This window comes from Primulina eburnea, chromosome 12, assembly GCF_022965805.1.
Source record: "Primulina eburnea isolate SZY01 chromosome 12, ASM2296580v1, whole genome shotgun sequence".
Classification (NCBI taxonomy): Eukaryota; Viridiplantae; Streptophyta; class Magnoliopsida; order Lamiales; family Gesneriaceae; genus Primulina; species Primulina eburnea.
The window spans coordinates 37,664,531-37,683,627 of record NC_133112.1 but is presented as its reverse complement, the minus strand read 5'-3'; the positions used below and the strand labels follow the sequence as shown (position 1 = coordinate 37,683,627).

The 19,097-nt window shown below is 36.6% G+C and overlaps 1 protein-coding gene across 2 annotated transcripts; it reads left to right on the top strand.

The window, feature by feature from the left end:
* The first annotated feature begins 2,088 nt into the window (after window positions 1-2,088).
* On the top strand, window positions 2,089-18,351 carry LOC140807174 (3-phosphoinositide-dependent protein kinase 2-like). Of its 2 annotated transcripts, XM_073163908.1 has the most exons (12): window positions 2,089-2,181; window positions 2,957-3,423; window positions 4,775-4,955; window positions 5,049-5,101; window positions 5,684-5,785; window positions 5,853-5,961; window positions 6,060-6,138; window positions 6,254-6,419; window positions 6,737-6,871; window positions 7,011-7,171; window positions 7,445-7,667; window positions 18,052-18,351. In XM_073163908.1, exons 2-12 carry the CDS (start codon window positions 3,232-3,234, stop codon window positions 18,133-18,135), a joined length of 1,485 nt encoding a protein of 494 aa, XP_073020009.1. In that variant the 5' UTR covers window positions 2,089-2,181; window positions 2,957-3,231; the 3' UTR covers window positions 18,136-18,351. The 2 variants fall into 2 exon arrangements, with proteins under 2 accessions (XP_073020009.1, XP_073020010.1); XM_073163909.1 differs by lacking the exons at window positions 4,775-4,955; window positions 5,049-5,101.
* Window positions 18,352-19,097: the final 746 nt, after the last annotated feature.

The window sequence follows — 19,097 nt, the reverse complement described above, 5'->3', positions numbered from 1 at the left end:
TAGCGGGGGATTCAAATACCCCTTGCACAAGTGTTAAGTCGGGATCATTACCAGATGAGTCGACTGAAACAAAAATTGAGACTCCTGATCCTTATCTTGAGTCCTCAAGTCAACCCTTTACCTCGGGGATTGAAGAGGGAGAGATCAACCTTAGGCCTCGAATTGATAAAGACAAATCTAAGGTTGGTACTAACGAAACAACAATTTCTCAATTTCAGGTTTACCAGCAGAATTGAGAGAAATTAAAAACAAGAATTGACATTAACCCAACCACCAATAGGATTGATGTATCAGGAAAATATCCAAGGGTATGGATGAAACAAAATTCATATCCCAAGGAGGTCAAGACATAATATGAATTCGGGGCTCTTGCCTCAGTTTATACGACATCACCCAGCTTTCCGGAAATTTCATGTTTACCAAAATGGATCCAGGAAGCTGTTCATGAAACTTGGGCAAATAATGATTATTTGTCCAGAGGAGATATTCTGGAATTGTATTTTTTCAGTGCAGCACCAGAACCAGCAGAGGAAAGGCACACATGAAGCCTTTCATTTCATCAAGCTAAGGAGGCCAGATTCAAATGTCCAGAAATTTATCAAGGACCCTCTAACAGAAGAAACACCCCTAGTGTCTTCAATAACTGAAGATGACATTTCTACCAGAAGAGCTTGGGGTATTTGGGTCTGTCTCACTGAGATGGACAAAGTCAAGTTTCCGTTCAAATTCTACAATCATTCAGTGAACGGATCATTCCTGTTAAATACCATGACAGGAAAAACAACAAGTTTTGCAGAAGATCTATTTGAAAAGAAAAGAAATCTTTTGTGGAACAGCAAGCTGCCGGCAAGCAAAGAGACTCGCCGAAAATTCTGTAACATGGCACATATAGGAAGATGGTCAGAAAACATCTGCCTTGAATGCCAAGACCAGAAGAAACCGGAGTTTGGTAAAGGTTTCAAACCGAGATCAGATCGGAAAAACTTTACCGACACAAGCACAAGTGGGGAAGGACCACATGCACACTTTCCTCGAGGATACAAAAAACAGATTCCTCGACAAAATTAAAAGGGACATGTGACCCTCCATTACAAAAGCAGGACCACTACCATGTGAGTGGTAGAAACAAGACAACCACTAATTAGTGGTAAAGGACAAATGGACCATCAATAATAGATGGTGGATGACACATTGGATACCACAAAAGGAATCCAATGAATAAAAAGTAAATTAACTGGTCCCGAAAATTCATCTATAAATAAGGACAGAATGGAAACCAGTTAACACACCAGAATCAAAACTTAAAAATGTATAGGGTATATTTGAAAGTTTTGAAAAGAAGATTAACATACAAGAGAAAAGAGGCAGAAGCTCTTAAATGGTTAGTAAATCATTTCCGAGAATATAAAGGAGATGAAATTACTGTCGATATATTGGAAACTCATCGTCAGTGGTATCTGAGAGAAATAAAAGAGGATGAGAAGTTGATGTCAAGATTGATAATCTAGACAGGGACCCCTCAACCACCAAATGGTCCCCAATGCAAGCTGTAAAGGCTTATGAAGATTTGAAATCCGAAGTTCAAATCCGAAGGAGCCTTCTATAAATAAGGCAGGAAGAAGGAAGTGAAGATCATCAAATATTTTCTCCATTTCTTTCATACAAGGTTGTAATATTTTCTTCAAGTCTTATGAGTGTTAAGAGTTCAGCTACGATAAGTAGCTAAACAAGTTTCTCCTCCTCTACAGGAGGTTACTATGTAATATAGAAATATTTGTATTTGAATAAAAGAGATCTTTGCTCTTAGCCCCTCTCATGTATTATTTTCAAAATTTGATCTTTTGCTGTACGCTCTAAGGTAGGAAACGAATTAGAGCTGTGCTAAGTACTGCTGAAGGAATCTTTATTCTTCATTTGATCATTTCTTTCTTCTTTCACATTTTATTTTTATGGATCAATTTCTTCTTATTTTATATATATATATATATATATATATATATATATATATATATATAAAATAAGAAGAAATTGATCCATAAAAATAAAATGTGAAAGAAGAAAGAAATGATCAAATATATATAAAATAAGAAGAAATTGATCCATAAAAATAAAATGTGAAAGAAGAAAGAAATGATCAAATGAAGAATGATTAGCTTTTTCTGGGTGTCTTTGGAATGGGTGGTAGCTAGGGGTGAGCAAAATATCGGTCAAACCGAGAAAATCGAAAAAACCGAAAAAATTTAGAAATTCGGTTCGGTTTAATCGGCTTAATCGGTTTATTCGGTTTAGAAATTCGGTTTAATCGGTTTATTCGGTTCGGTTCGGTTTTTATGGGAAAAAAATCGGTTAGACCGATAAAACCGAATATATATACATATATATATATATATAATATATGTTGGGCCTCAAATTTGGATAGGATGCATTTTTATTTCTATTGGGCTTTTTACATTATGGAAAGTTGGAAACCCAATTCTATTGAAATAAACCCAACTATGAATTGAATATACCCACTTTATTTCAAATCCAAATAATTCGATCCAAATATAACATCAAATAATTTACCAAAATAATGCAACCAGGGTGTATTAGAATAAGATACAAGGGCATTTTTGATAATCCAAATAAACCTAAAATTGTATTAAATTGTGTTAAATTGTCTTCGTTTTCTTAATTGATCAAACTTAGGCTAGGTGAATTGATTATCTCTGTATATTTGAATCATATATTAAATTCAGCTGTAGTTTTGTGTAAATATGTTTAAAAAGTTTATTTAATAAAAAAATCGGTTATTTCGGTCGAAAACCGAAATAACCGAATTTTTATCGGTTCGGTTTTTTCGATTTTCTTTTCAAAATTCGGTCGGTTCGATTTTCCAAAAAAAAAACATCGGTCGGTTCGGTTTTCGAAAAATTCGGTTCGGTCGGTTCGGTTCAGACCGATTGCACACCCCTAGGTAGCTTTATCAGATAGATGTGCGTCCAAAGGGAAAGGGAAAGGGAAAGGGGAAGGGGAAGGGATTTAAAGAGAATCTGATGTGAGTGTAATTTTTTGTTTCAACGGTCTTCATTTCCCTATCCTTTCATTGGGAGCAGTGAAAAAAATAATCGATCATCCATTTTTCTTTCTTTTGCGTTGCCCAGTGTGAGAGAGCTCAAGAAACCCATTATCATCTATTTTTGCATGTAGGGAGGTTTGGTGGTGGTGGGATTTTCAGATTTCGGGAAAATAATGTTGGCGACGAATAAAATGGAGAAGGAATTCGATTCCAAGATGAGGATTCAGAACAGCACTTCATCTTCTAACAAAAACAACAACCACCCTCCGAGATCTAAGAGCTTTGCCTTTAGGGCACCGCAGGAGAATTTTAGCATCCAAGATTTTGAATTGGGCAAGATTTATGGTGTTGGTTCTTATTCCAAGGTCCAATCTTTTTTCCTTTTCACGCCACGATTTCCTCTATATTTATTTGGAATCTCATTATTTCTCTGAATTTACTCGATTTCTATCGTTTTCCTCCTCTGTGTCTGCGGTTATTTCATATTATGATTCGAAAAGAAACATGAAATTGATTAAATTTCGTAATCTTCTTTTCCGTTTGTGAATTTTGGCATGGGGTGGAGCAGAAGAAGAGGATCCATGTTTATATCCTTGACATTCAAATCACGGGTGTAAGCCATCTCACGTGAACATGTATTTTTTTCTAGCCATGACATTAAAGCTCTATTTCCTATTTGGTGCTAAGTGTGAGTCGCCACAAGTAGGGGATACCATTTCAAGGACCCAATACATTCTAGAGCAACTTCTTAATCTAATGGCAAAACCTATCTTCAAGATTTCATCATTTCTAGGTTTTTTTGTTTGCATTTACTTTCGAGGAACTTAACTGATCGTGCAAGTACTGAATAGTGAATACACATCTCTGTATATAAGGGGTGTAACAGTATAAGATAAGTAGATACGTGTGTGTGTTCTCATTTTTTCTGTAGTTAATAGTTATTATTGTTATTTTTTTTGCGGGAGCAGGGGATGTTGGTGGAATTTTTAAATAGTGAATTTCAGAACTGACTGATAACTTTGGAATTTGAACAACGAGGATTTGAAGTTGGCTTAACAAATAAGCCAACCAGTCAATTGTATGAATTGTTGGTGAGGCAATCCCCTAAGGTGTACCATAATTGTCGAACAAAGTATGAAGTGAGCGTGGATTCTTTTTAAGAATCACTCTTTGAAAGTATCAACTGAAACTTGAACCCATGTCCATGGATAATGAATCGAATCTTTTCCATTAGCATGGTTTGATTTTACGTCCGGAGCTATACTTCGATAGAAGCTTCAGACATGCCAACTTCAATGCTTCTTGTTCACTGATAATAGGTATTAGGATAAAATTGAGACTTAGCTGCTGATAAAGAGGGTTTGTGAATTATTACTATTCAATATATTTAGTCGTGATGTTCACGAGGCTCATGTCATGCCTTTTGTATCCCTTGTATACGGGAAAATTGTTTTGATAAAAGCAAAAGTTTTCCTATGTTATCTTGCTTAGATTCTTCTACAAAGTTCCTAACAATTTTCCCCGCCTTCATTATTTTGACCTAGTACTTAATTTTGTTCGTCAAATTTTCTTAAGAGTATACTGTGGTATCGTATTAGCAAATTTTTCAGGGTAGCAGCTGAGAATTATTCATATTGGTGAAATTAGACTTATTATTTTACATGTAATCAAGGCTATCAATCTTCTGCTTGTTTATTTAATCTGTTTTGTCAACAGGTTGTCAGAGCGAAGAAGAAAGACACGGGAAATGTTTATGCGTTGAAAATCATGGACAAAAAGTTCATAACAAAAGAAAATAAAACAGCTTATGTAAAATTGGAGCGCATAGTATTAGATCAGTTAGATCATCCTGGTGTCGTGCGATTGTTTTTTACATTTCAAGACACTTTCTCTCTGTGTGAGTATTATTTCGTGTTATTTTCTTTTATAAATATTATTTATCTTGGCTGGTGAGTAATTTAATGATCACACACTCAAATCTATTCTTTAGACATGGCATTTGAATCATGTGAAGGTGGAGAGCTTTTTGATCAGATAATGAGGGTGAGTAAAATTTCAAACTCATAAGCTTGTGGTGTTTTGAAATCAAATTATTTTTTGAATTCTTTAAAAAAAATTAGCATGTATTTCCTGATGCAATCATGAAAAAACTCAGGAGGCATAGTGATACATTTTACTGACCATTGAACATTCAATATCGGTAGGTCTTTTACTGTCATTTTGTATTTCCTGGTGCAAGAATGAAAAAACTCAGGAGGCATAGTCATATATTTTACTGACCATTGAACGTTCAAAATTATTAGTTTGACATCTGGTTTGTTGCTCATTTACGTTGATACGGAACTTGAAATTGTTTTGTCTTGCTTCTCCATTGATATTTTTTATTCCTCTGAATGTTTCAAGATCATCAAGATTATCAAATGTAGCTGGCTTTGTGTTCCAGTTGGTCCGGAAATTTCAAAATCTGATTTCATATGTACAAAAATGAAAACGAATAATATGTTTATTACTCTTGGTTAATGTGCTGTATTTTATTAATTGCTGTCTCGTTCAAAGTTAAGTATTATCTGTGGCCAACGAGTCCAACCTCTGCTCAATGTCAATGTAGTTGATTCTGTTTTGCAGAGAGGCCGTTTGTCCGAGGAGGAGGCTTGTTTCTATGCAGCTGAAGTTGTTGATGCTCTTGAATACATACATAGTATGGGATTGATACATCGAGATATTAAGGTGTTTTGTGAATTTGAAACCTTGTCCTGTGACACATTAAATATGCTTATAGTTTCTTGAATGACAGCCGGAGAACCTGCTACTCACTGAAGATGGACATATAAAGATTGCTGATTTTGGTAGTGTAAAGCCAATGCAAGATAGCCGTATCACAGTCCTTCCAAATGCAGCATCCGGTAATCATCGACAAATTCTTTATGCTTCCAAGAAATTAAGTTGCCATAGTTTATGAAAACAGTTAAAAATAACGACTTTTTTCCATAAATGTGCTTAGATGATAAGGCCTGTACATTTGTGGGAACATCAGCTTATGTACCTCCTGAAGTTTTAAACCCCTCTCCGGCTACATTTGGGTGAGAACTTAATATTTTTGTCATTAATTTATCCATTCTTCATTGTCTCTCAGCAATACTCTTTTATATTCTACTTCAAAGTGACATCTCTCTCTTAAAACCCAAATTTAAACAGGAATGACCTTTGGGCACTTGGATGCACGCTGTACCAAATGCTTTCTGGGGCTTCTCCTTTTAAAGATGCTAGTGAATGGCTCATTTTCCGAAGAATTATTGCTAGAGATATAAGATTTCCAAATTACATTTCAGCAGAAGCGCGAGATCTTATCGATCAGTTGTTGGTAAGCCCTTAGCTCACTTCGTATCAGTTAAGTTTACTTTAGTTTTTCTCTCTTTCTTTTCTACAAGTATATGAGTTGCTTGTGGGCATATGGTTTGTTGTTTCCAATTTGGACTGTGGTTCTCGATATTTTGATCTAGAAATCTCAGAAGGTTTAGTTTTAGATTTAAAATTAAATTGCACCAACAGATGTGTAAAGGTTCTCGATATTTTGATCTAGAAATCTCAGAAGGTTTAGTTTTAGATTTAAAATTAAATTGCACCAACAGATGTGTAAATTTTTGGCCTAATTTGCCTCCTCTATATGGTCTCATATAGGACGTAGATCCCAGTAAGCGACCTGGTGCAGGACCCAATGGTTATGCTTCACTGAAAAAGCATCCTTTTTTCAAAGGGATTGATTGGAAGAATTTGAGGACAGGAATTCCTCCTAGACTTGCTTTGGAGCCGAGAGTACGAGACTTTTCTTCTATATTTTCCTTTAATTTTTCGTCAAAGTAGGAAATGCAAAAAATATGATAGATATTCAGTTCACATCTGTAAGCCATTGTGAAGAAAGTCGAATTTATTGTCCTCATCTTACTTCTGGCAGGGTCAGACTACTAGAGGTGAAGACCAAGATTCATCATGGAACCCATCACATGTTGGAGATGGTTCAGCCAAACTAAATGATGTTAGCATTGGCACCACGTCAGTTTCTGAAGCTGGTAGCATAACTAGGCTTGCTTCGATTGATTCATTTGATTCGAAATGGTAACTGCCTATAGTCTTTTCTTTGTTTTCTTTTTCTTTTCTTTTCTTTTCCTTCCTACATTTCTTTCCTATCCTTTTCGTTTTCTTTCTTCTAATTTTTTTTTGGTGCTTTGTGAGAGGAATATGGGATGGATATTGTTGACATAATTGATCATTTGAGAAATTTTCATCTCACAAAACAAGTTTTTCGTCATCAGTTTGTCCTCTATTTAACTTTCTGCTGGCATACTAGGTTTTCTCAGGTTTTTACTTTTCTTCTGAACTTCTTAATAGGCAGCAATTTTTGGAGCCGGGAGAATCTGTTCTTATGATCTCCATGGTTAAGAAATTGCAGAAACTGACAAACAAGAAAGTCCAGCTTATTCTCACAAATAAGCCAAAGTTAATTTATGTAAACCCTGCAAAATTGGTGGTTAAAGGAAATATAATATGGTCCGACAATCCCAACGATCTCAGCATTCAGATTACAAGCCCTTCTAATTTCAAGATATGCACTGTAAGTTATGCTTCATCTCATCTAACGTGTCATTTCACTTCATATATGATATATTTGTCAACGCAACTGATCTGGAGCCAAGATTTCCAATGAAACTTAAGTTACAACAAGTGTGGAATTTACCACTCATTTATGTTTTTTTTCTAGCTGTTTGTTGATAAAAATTTCAATGCCAAGCATATATAATGTATTTTTTGTATATGGAATATGACTGCTAATTGAAAAATAATGACTTTAACGACAGTAAAAAAGGAAAAAATCATATGAAGTATAATTGATAAAAAAAGCTAAGAAATATCCTAAGTCACTGTTGAATTGCAACAAGTAGACATTGAAAGATAGGAGAATACGTAGGAACAACTGGTTCACTTTGCTCATTACAGCCACCAATATTTATAGTACAAGTAATACACATAATTAAAGTAATAATATCCCTAGTTGCTAATTACAATAATTTACATAATTATTTCCTTTCAATTCCTACGATCATGCTGAATGATTGCCTTCTCACAATTACATCAATCAAGACTCCCCCTAGGATGGCATATGTATATCCGCCATATCCATCTTGCAAATAAAGGGGTGAAATACTCTACCACATAAGCCCTTAGTAAATACATCTGCTAGTTGATTTCCGGAATTGGTATAGCTGATTCTTAAGCTTTGATCATCCAATTTTTCTTCTTTGATAAAGAATTGATCGATCTCAATGTGCTTAATGCGATCATGCTGAACCGGTTTATGACGATGCTTATTGTTGCCTGATTGCCACAATAATAAAGGTTCTTCTTGAAAGAGTTCAATATCTTGCATTAACTTCTTAATCCATAAATATTCACAAACTCCATCTGACATAGCTCTATATTCTGCTTCGGCGATTGATCTAGCAACCATAATCTGTTTTTTTGCTTATCCAAGTAACCAAATTTCCCCCGACGAAGACAAAACATCCAGAAGTAGACCTTCTATCATTAGGACATCCTGCCCAATCCACATCACTATATGCTTTTATTCCCAAATGACCATTTGAAATGAGAAGACCCTTCCCAATACTAGATTTAAGATACCTTAAAATCTGAAAGACATCTGCAAGACGTATGGTTCGAGGATATTGCATAAACTTGTTTACAGCACTTCTTGGACAGGCTATGTCAGACCTTGTAGGAGGTAGGTAAATCAATTTCCCGACTAATCTTTGATCGACGCCTTCTTTCAACTTGTGATTGACTTCAATGAGAGTATCTGTTGGTTTACAACCTAACATTCCGGTTTCCTTCAGCAAGTCTAGGACATATTTTCTTTGACAGATAAATATACCCTTATTTGATCGAGCAACTTCTATGCCAAGAAAATATCTCAGTTTGCCCAAATATTTAATCTCATGGCCAAATGTCTTTTTATATAGTTTGCTTGTCTCTCGTCATTATTATATCATCAACATAAACAATGAGGAATGTAACCTTTTTGTCGATATGTTTGATAAACATAGCGTGATCCGCATTGCTTTGCTTGTAGCCAAGAGCATAGTTATCAATCGCGCGTAGCGCCCCGTAGCGTAGAGGTTGCCCGCTATTTGAATGTAAAGCACCACAATCATATAAATATATAATAAATAGAATAGACTAACATTAATTCAACCGTTTATTCTTAAATAACAAATATATAAGTTTAAAGCATATAAAATCTCAATCCTAAAACTAGAAAAAACATAATTTAAAATTGATCTTCATCTTCTTCATCAAGATCGAGACCATCTTCTTCACTTTCTTCACTTTCTGTTAAATCTCTTTACCACTCCTTCTTCCAAGATTCGAATAATCAATTCTCAAAATTCCACGACAACATCTGGAAAGTGCCAATCCCACAAAAGGTAAAGGTTTTCTCTTGGATAGTTGCTTTGGAAAAATTGCAAACTTGTGACAAGCTTCAAAAGAGACAGCCGAATAATGTACTGTCCCCTCAATGGTGCACCTTGTGTAGAAAAAATGACGAGAATCAGGATCATCTTCTGCTACACTGTTCTTTTACGAGGACAATTTGGATCAGGGTTATGCAACACATGGGCTTCGAGTGGGTTTTCCCCAAATCTTCAAGAGATATGTTGGTCATGGAAAATGGAATTCTGAAAAAGAAGGAAGGTCGACTGTTCTGGTATATTATTGTGCATTGCATTTTTGGTCGATATGGACGGAGCGCAATAGCAGAATTTTCAGTGACAAAGAAGAGTCGACGGAGTGTTTATGGGAGAAGATTAGATTCAGAGTGGCGACTTGGACTACCAGAGTTCAAGCTTTTCATCATTTATTTATATCTGATCTTGTTAGGGATTGGCGTTTCATTCTAAGTTGACTTTTTTATCTTTATTTTAGCTTCAAAAAACCGGTGGATGTCTCATCCACTTCCTTTGTAACTTTTTTTCAAAAAGTTAAATAAAATTAATGTTTCGTATCAAAAAAAAAAAAATTCATCATCATCTATAAAATTAAGTGTAGTAGATGTTCCTATTGGCCTTTTCTCTCTAGACTTAGATGTGGCCGCCTTTGAGGCTTGCGTAGATGTAGAGGGATCGGTTCGAGGCCCCTTTGGATTTCCCCAATGTATAAAGAGTTTCATCTACTTCAACAACATCTGCAACATCTTGCCAAGTCAAATCATCACCATGATGAACAAAGTAAGGCTCTTCATCCTCCAGTCTCCCTAGCAGTCATTCATTGCCATCATCCACTTCACTCAATATGATAGGATCGATTGTATAACGACTATTGTATCTACGCTTCAGAGCTCTGTTGTATTTGATGAACACCAAATCATTCAGGCGTTTTTGCTCCAATCTATTTCTTTTCTTGGAAAGAAGCTGCATTTATTTATATATGTTTATCAAAATACGTGGCACGAGAACACATTCTTAAAACTTCCCAATAATAGAAAATAAAATTTTGTAATATTATAAAAAGCTTACATGTTCAAACACATTCCAATTGCGCTCGCTACCAGAGGAGCTACAAGTGAGACTGAGTATCTTTTGGGCAAGTCTTTGCGACTTTGGTGTCGAAGCTCCATATGAGTTCCACCATGCAGCTAGTTAATAACAATAGTTATATATATTTCTCATTGAATTTATTTTAAAAAAATAAGGAAAAACTTGTCCTTGAAATATATTTTCGTACCTGGTGAGACGACCATTCTCATTTCGATTGCAAGTACCTTCCCAAAAAGATCTTCGGCTTGTTTGTATTTTAACAACTCTGTATGTATTTTTCACTCCGTCACAGCATCAAAAGTCAACCTACCGATTGCATTGTACAATCCCATAACTACTTCTTCATCTTGTTCTATCTCAGAATTTGAGTAAAAGAACGGAGGGTTCAAGAAATAACATGTTGCGTGCAAATCTTGATGGAGTTGCAACTGCCACTTATTGTATCTCAAAAACATTTTTGTACCTATCCTCATTATTACCAAAGACTTTTGCTATTTTCTCCTTAGCCCTATCCATTGCTTCGTATATATAACCCATGGCAGGCTTCTTCTCCTCATCCACCAACCGAAGTACCTCCAATAATGGACCACCAACTTTTATAGCATAAATGACTGAATTCCAAAACGAAGGCGTCAAAATAATTTTCTGTACTGCTTATCAGTCTGTTCCTTCGCAAATTTGCTTTTACTCCAATTTTCTGAAGTAAACATCTTTCTCAAATGTTGTTTATGCTGCTGAAAGCTTCTCATAGTCAAGAAAGCAGTGGCAAAACGAGTTTTAGCGGGCCTGATAAGGTCTCTTTGGCCGGTGAACTCTCTCATCATCTTCAATAACATAGTTCGGCTGTAAATATATCCGCTAACACTAATTCAAACATCTTCTCACTAGTGTGAGAGTAGCTAGCTGCATGAACTGATTCAATGAATATGCTGCCTTTTGGGGTATTCACCAAGAAATTGATAAGTGATCTCCCCTTTCTATCTCTCCACCCATCAGCCATTAAAGTACAATCATTCTTTGCCATCTCCTCTTCATTTTGTTTCAAAATCAGCTTTATATGGTTGATCTCCTCCTTTAAAAGAGGTTCTCTCACCTCATGGTGACTAGCTGTGTAGCGCCCTTACCCGAGCCACTACTAAACAGACTAATAAACATGCAACATTAAACTTAATAACAACAATTAAACAGCGGAAACCAAATACTTAATCATCTTACAACTCAAACGAAAACAAAACAATAACATCAGTCTTAAACATTAATACAACCATAACAAATACATGATTCTGAACGAGAAAACGATAAACCACAGAAAACCTCCACTGGATCACCACCGAAAACCCAACTGCTTTAGCCACTGCCCTGGTCGTCCGAACCGTCCAACCTAAGACCTGTCCCGTGGAATGGGGTGCCCAAGATGAAAACAAGGACGTGAGCGACAATCGCCCAATAGGAGAATGTACGAGTATACAAACTGATATGATGCATGCAAAATGCAATATGCTCGGATATCAAGGATCAAGTCAAGAATCTCATGCTCAGTCTAGAGGCGCCTGAGTGTGTAGTCTCTGATCTGCCCTAGGCATGTTTTGGCTCCCACACTCATCATCAAGACGTGGACCTGCAATGTCCAGGTCATCAGAGCCCGCGGGTCCCGTCGGACACTGTAGCTCTCGATGCCCCATCGTCCACAATACAGAATAGGGCTGAGCGGCCCCAACAAACGAGGTATATCTCAAAAGATATCAGGCTCAACATGATATGTCATGCATAATATGCCAAAGCAGTAAAACATGTATCATGCAACAGATAAATATGCAGCATATAAGTGTGTATACTACGCTTGGATATCTCAGTTAGTACATCACGTACCTCACTAAACAATCTGACAGAAAGCTCTGAACCTAGACAATACCAACAGCTTAATCCCGAATTATCAATTCTTTAATAATATTTAATTAACAACTCATTAATTATGTCTTAATTAATACTTCATTCAAAACAAATATTCGGGTCATTACAAGCTGGTTTCATCCCAGGACCATATTGTCCAATTGCTTCGATCATTTGTTTGAAGCTGTCATATTTGACCTCATTTTCATTTCTTACTTACTTTTGGACAAGGTTTGTATTTTTAAATCCTCCAACAAGATGTTGTTTGAGACTTGTTATCCCATCCTTTGTAATTTTTTGGCTAAAGTTGCATAATATTCCATCAGAAATCTTGTTTGGGTTAACCATCCTCCCATAGTTCCATCCAATATCTTTTTTTCTTATATCTTCTTGTAGGTTTTCCATCTTATAAACTCTGAAAGCAAGAAAAAAAATCGAGCAACATATGAAGCACATTGAAACAAATCCATTGGCGGCATAATAGTTGTTCCACCAACCAAAATTATTCAAGATTAATAAAAAATCAATCGTACAAAACAGTAGTAAAATTTGTTTACTAAACAGCAGTAACTAATACCTATAAGCAAGTAGCAGTAACTAATACCTATAAGCAAATAGAATCAATCTATTATGCATGATTTTTCTGACAATGAGTTATTATAGAGATTGTTCTTCTCAACATGGTGGCCATATGACAGTCTTGCTGCGAAAAAGTTAAGTCAGTTTCTAGGAATATAATTTCTCGGCTGCCTGTAACTAAAATGTCTCAATGAAAACAGAAGTTCAATGCCAAAAAAATAAAAAAAATAAAAAAAAGAGAGAGAAGACAGTAGGAAATAGAGCAGAATATCACCCAAGTCCGACGGTGCAAAGCGTGGGCTATGTCCGGCGGTCAGTGGCCAGAAGTCCGGCAGTGCAAAGCAAGATGTCGTGCGCGTATTGTTGAGGTTTACATAATCTTGGAGAAGTGGAGAGAAGACTGTACGTGCTGCAGAAAATAATTCTAGGGCTATGTATTGTGCAAAATGGGCCTAAATATTTGAGCAAAATGGGCCTAAAAATTGGGAAGTATTTTGAACAACTGTCCTGGGCTTTTCTTCAACATTACGCGCCATTGCCTCGCTATCGCCATACCAAAATAGCAACGATAGTGCTCGCTATGTAGAAGTGTCGTGCGCGTCGCCCCCTGTAGCTACGGGTCATCGCTACGCGCTATAGCGAGCACTATTGACAACTATGGCCAAGAGTAATCATTACTGCACTAAACCTGCCAAACCAAGCACGAGGTGATTACTTCAAACCGTAGAGAGCTTTCTTAATTGGCAAACTTTTCCTTCAGTTTTTTGACAAGAGAATCTCGGAGGCATTTCCAAATAAACTTCTTCCTTCAATTGGCAATGTAGAAAGGCATTTTTGACATCAAACTGTTGTAGATCCCATCCAAGATTAGCATCACAAGATATGAAGATAAGAGAACTCTCACCGAATTTATCTTAGTAACATGTGCAAAAGTTTCTTGATAATCAATCCCATAGGTCTAGGTGTATCACTTTGCTATTAACCAAGCCTTGAATCTTTCAATAGAACCGTCCACTCTATGTTTCACAGTAAATACCCATTTACATCCTACCGAATTTTTGCCCAAAGGTAGGTCAACGAGCTCCCAAGTCCTTTTTTTTTCCTAAGGCTTTCATTCTGCTCTATGGCACTTTCCCACTAAGGGTCATTGATAGCTTCTTTCCATCCCTGACAACGTGCCATCCCTGACAACGTGATCAGACTTCTTTTCTAATAGCTATTGAAAGATCGAGATCATTATAAACATTATGTGAAAAAGTTTCAATAGGGAAATACGGTTACCTGATTCTACTGGAGTTGAGTTTGAGACCGACGTTTGGCTATGTAGAGTGTTATTCATGATAGCACCATCATTTTTCTTACAAGCATATCTTAGCATATGAGGGTGATCCAATCGTCCTGTTTCTGATTGAGCTTGATATTTACCCGAGATTTTTTCCATACTCTCATACTTCTCTTGACTATTGTTTATAGGTAATCCAGGAAGAGTTTGATCGGTGGAAGTCACTTGTTCCATATGGTCATTCTCTCCTTGAATAGGTGACAAGATGGGAAAGAAAGCTTTTTTTTCCTCGAAAAGTGACATCCATAGAGACATAATTTTCTAGTAGATGGATTGTAATACTTGTACGCTTTTTGAGTAGCCGAATATCCAGCAAGATACATTTCAAGGCCCTAGGGTCAAGTTTACCCCAGTATGTTTATGCACAAAACAGACACACCCGAAGTTTTTGGAGGGATAATGGAAAAATCACTACCTTGAATGAGCTTCAATGGACATTTGAAATCTAAGGTTCTTAAAGGCATGCGGTTGACCAAGTAGGCTGTCGTGAGAACTGCATAACCCCAATAAACCTTTGGTACATTCATTGTGAACATGAGAGCCCTTGATACTTCAAGAAGATGTCAGTTTTTCATTCAGGACCCCCATTTTGAGCAGCAGTGTTCACACAACTTGTTTGCTGTATAATCCCTTGAGTGCCTAAATAAGGTTGAAAGTTCCTTGCCATACATTAAGTACCATTATCAGTACGTAAAACCACGTATGAATCATTCTATGGAAAGATCATTTTAGAAATATTGAAAACAAGAGAACACTTCATTTTTTTGCATGCATCAAATAAACCCATGTCATCCTGCTATAACAATCAATAAAAGTTACAAACCACTTGTAACCAGATTACGAAACCAACGGGCTGGGCCCCCATGCATCAGAAAGAGGATAAAGTTTTTCTAATCATAAAATGAAGGATGTCCTGGTATTCTATGCCACTGAATGATCTGGCGATGAGGAGAGTCTTTAATCACTTATCAAGGCGTGTCTGTTGAGAATATATATCATTCAACCAATCGGTATAGACCATCATTCACTCTACCATGGCCAATCGTTTTCCCATGCTCAACTCCTGTATAACACAATGAGAAGTTAAGAATTCAATTTAAATCTCTTGTAAGAGCACTAAATGATAGAAGGTTATGTGAAAAACGAGGGATATGTAGACCTAGAGTAAATCAATTGAAGAAGTGCAGTTGATAGAACCTTTCCCGACCATAGGAGACAAAGATCCGTCAGCTATACGGACATTATTAGTACTTAAACATAAAGAATATGTAAGGAATTTTTCACGAGCGCCAGTCATATGATCAGAGGCTCCGGAATCAAGAATCCATGAATCATTAAGGACATTGAGTGTATTGGGTTGTATGAGCAGATGGACATGATATACCTGTGTGTGCAAGATGAGGGGAAGGATGGTGGTAGTAGCTGTGGTAGAAAGAGATTCAAGTCTAGCCATAAGGTTCCGGAGAGTTTGCAGTTCCTCATTGGATAGTCCCCCGGAAGCTATTGCTTCACCTGGCTGCCCGGTATGAGAAGCTTCATTAACATGAGCTTGAGGTCATGAACCACTAAATCTTCTACCACTACTACCTCGTTTGGGACGGCCATGGATTCTCCAGCATGTCTCCTTACTTGGACTCTTTTCCACAATATTCACACTTTCTCTCATCTTGTTCTTCGCCTCCTTTACCCGTACTTCCAGCTGCATTATGTTTTCTGTGATAGTATGTGAATCAACAAGCATACCTGATCTTTCGTTAGAAATAATTGGCAGCATAGCATTCCGTCTACTTTCTTCCTGTTGCACATAGTTATATGCTTGTCGTAAAGAGGAAAAAGTTTCCAAGAATTTGTACTCTGATTTGATCAAAGACATCGATCAGCGCTGCTAGTAGATCATACACACGTTGCATCAGTTGGACAGGACACTTGAAAATCCGGATAATAGTCAAGTTCTTGCCACAAACACAAAGTTCAGAAAAATACACGTTGTCTGGTTTCACGAACCTTCCTCCGTAGTTCATATATCTGGGCATCATTCCCTGACTGAGAATAAGTCTGGGCAGCAGCTTCACATATCTTTTGTGTCGTGTCAAACAGAAGGTATCCATGTGCAAGTGGTGGTTGCATTGAGTTGATTAACCACGGCATAAATAGAGAATTCTCAGACTGCCATTTAGAACGATCATGACGATTTAGTTTGGTTTTCCCGTTAACATAGCCCTGCAAACCTCTGGTTTGAATAAACAGCAAGCATGACCGCGACCAGGCGAGATAATTTGATCCATTAAGTTTAACAGTTCTGATTTGTAGAGAAGGATTATCACAAGTGGTTGTAGTCTTGCTACCAGCATGTTCATGATCGGTGGCCTTAGAAGCTTCTTCCTTCTTTCTGTCAGACGTGGTAGTGATGGAATCTATCGAGACGCAACTGGAACGCAAAAATATAGGCTGTGGCTTAAAAACCTTCCATCAGCGAACAATAACAAAGGTTCGCAGCTGAGAAACTTCAGCCGTTATGTTATGGACGGTGATGGACGAACAAACAAGCAGTGAGCCGATTGAAATTACGAAGAAAAATAGTTTCCGCTAAGCACTAGTGGGCGGGCTGTCTTGTGCGACAAGGGAAACCAAATATAGGCTTCTGTCAATTTAGGCAAACAACCAGCAATTAGGGTCGGCCAATTGCTAAAAAACTTAATGGGCGGCGGCAACTTAAAGCAGAATAAAATGATAATCTAGTAGGGATTAAAGACTACAAAAGGAGATTAAGCTCCCCCAGAGGAAAGAACCCTCTCTGATATCCCTAATTGCTAATTTTGCATTATTATTTGCTTTTCAGTTCCTACGATCATGCTGAATAATTGCATTCCCACAATAACGTCAATCAACAGTCACACACAGATATTATATCATAAAAATGTATCTTATACAAGGAAAATAAAACAAAATTAATTAAACTGAACTTCGGATTGTAAGTTATGAAGTATAGAAAGTATTGGAGAGAGTTGAGCATTTCAAAATGGAGAAGTGAGAACAAAAAAAATTTAAATCTATGGATAGATGCCTGAGATTTAGTTTGAAAGTACATAGTCCACTGTTTAATTTATCGGATTGAGCAATCATAAAGAAGTGAAGTTCAGTGCTTGAATCCGGAGTGTTTAAAATTTGAAACGACATTTAAATTAAATTTGAGTGAGGCTATTTTGAAGATTGTTATTGAGTTGAATGGAGAACCTGTAGTGGGATTCGTTGTTGAATTGTAACAGTGGCAAGTCAACGATGATTCTGTGGTTCATGTGAAGAGGTCAAGGCATCAATTTTTATTGTTTGATTTCTAAGGTGACGTCCAACTAAAAATTATGCCTGATCGATGAGGATCCTTTGGTTTATCTGGTGTTGACTGAAACGTTCAACAAGGAACGCTATCACTGCTTGTCTAAAAACTATTTCTCAAACATATGAATAGTGACTAGAGTCCCTGATCTGGGGTTTGAATCACTCGTACTTTAGCAGCATATAGCGTTTAGCTGTAGATGTATCAAAATTTTGTTTGATTCGTACGTGTTATTTAAACAAATATGTTCTTGATACAGCCGAAAAAAGTTATTACATTTGAGGATGCAAAACAAAGAGCCTTGCAGTGGAAAAAGGCAATCGAGGCCCTTCAGAATCGATGAATATTCAGTCTGATTTTGATATAAGAAAATGTTGAGAGAAGTTGAGTCTCTTCAAAGTTGCAGAAATGGCGCCAATCTTATTTACATGAGCAGAAGGCCAGAAAGAATCAATTGATTTATTAATTAATTGTTAAATTTTATTTTGACTAACAAGTGATTGTATTGATTTATTAGTGACTAAATTTATTTGTGATCTGTAGTTTATTCTTTTGATTAGACTTGTTAGAAATGAGAAGTACACCTCTCATCCATCCTCGAGCCATTTAAAAAAAAAAAAAAAAAAGGAAGCAACTTTTGTGTCTCCACATTCTGATGTAGTTTCTCTATCGACCCTTTATGCAAACAATCGAAATTGTTAGGGTGCTATATTTTAGTTTAAATTGTTTGCTACCTGCGAACCAATGTTATAAACCTTGTAAGAAATCTTTGGGGTGTGGTGTTAACTGTAATCAAATGGTTCTCATCGGTATCATTTATTACAAACGTCCAAGGCCATACGCACTATTATCCTAAATAATGTTTGAATCCACATTATTCTTTCACATTAATCATATTGTTGAGAATGGTACTAATCATATATTTGAAAATGGATATGATAAGAGACTCGTGCTTGAAGTTGTGTATGAGATGTGTTATCTCTCTCTTTTTTTTCATGCTATATTAGGTGGAAGAGTAAGATTTTTTTGATTTTTCTTTTGGCTTTTTCAAAAGGAGATTGTTGGGTGCATTAATTGTCCTTGCTTGGTAGAGCGATCGAATCGTAGTGCTTGAGCTGTTGTGCGGTTTAAAGGATTTGAATTGCACCATTGCTATTAGCTATAATTTTTGGTAAAGTGGGAAGCATTCGGTCCTACAAGTGGTATCAGAGCACATTTTTCTTGTTCTAAATATTTACAACAGATATGGCACATTTCAGCAAAGTACCCATGTTTTCAAAAGAAGATTTCGATGACTGGAAGATC

Excerpts from the sequence above, each read along its gene's own strand:
- LOC140807174 (XM_073163908.1), top strand. The coding sequence starts at position 3,232 with ATGTTGGCGACGAATAAAATGGAGAAGGAATTCGATTCCAAGATGAGG. Across the intron at positions 6,139-6,253 it reads CCCTCTCCGGCTACATTTGG|GAATGACCTTTGGGCACTTG; the intron begins GTGAGAACTTAA and ends AAATTTAAACAG. Across the intron at positions 6,872-7,010 it reads GACTTGCTTTGGAGCCGAGA|GGTCAGACTACTAGAGGTGA; the intron begins GTACGAGACTTT and ends TACTTCTGGCAG.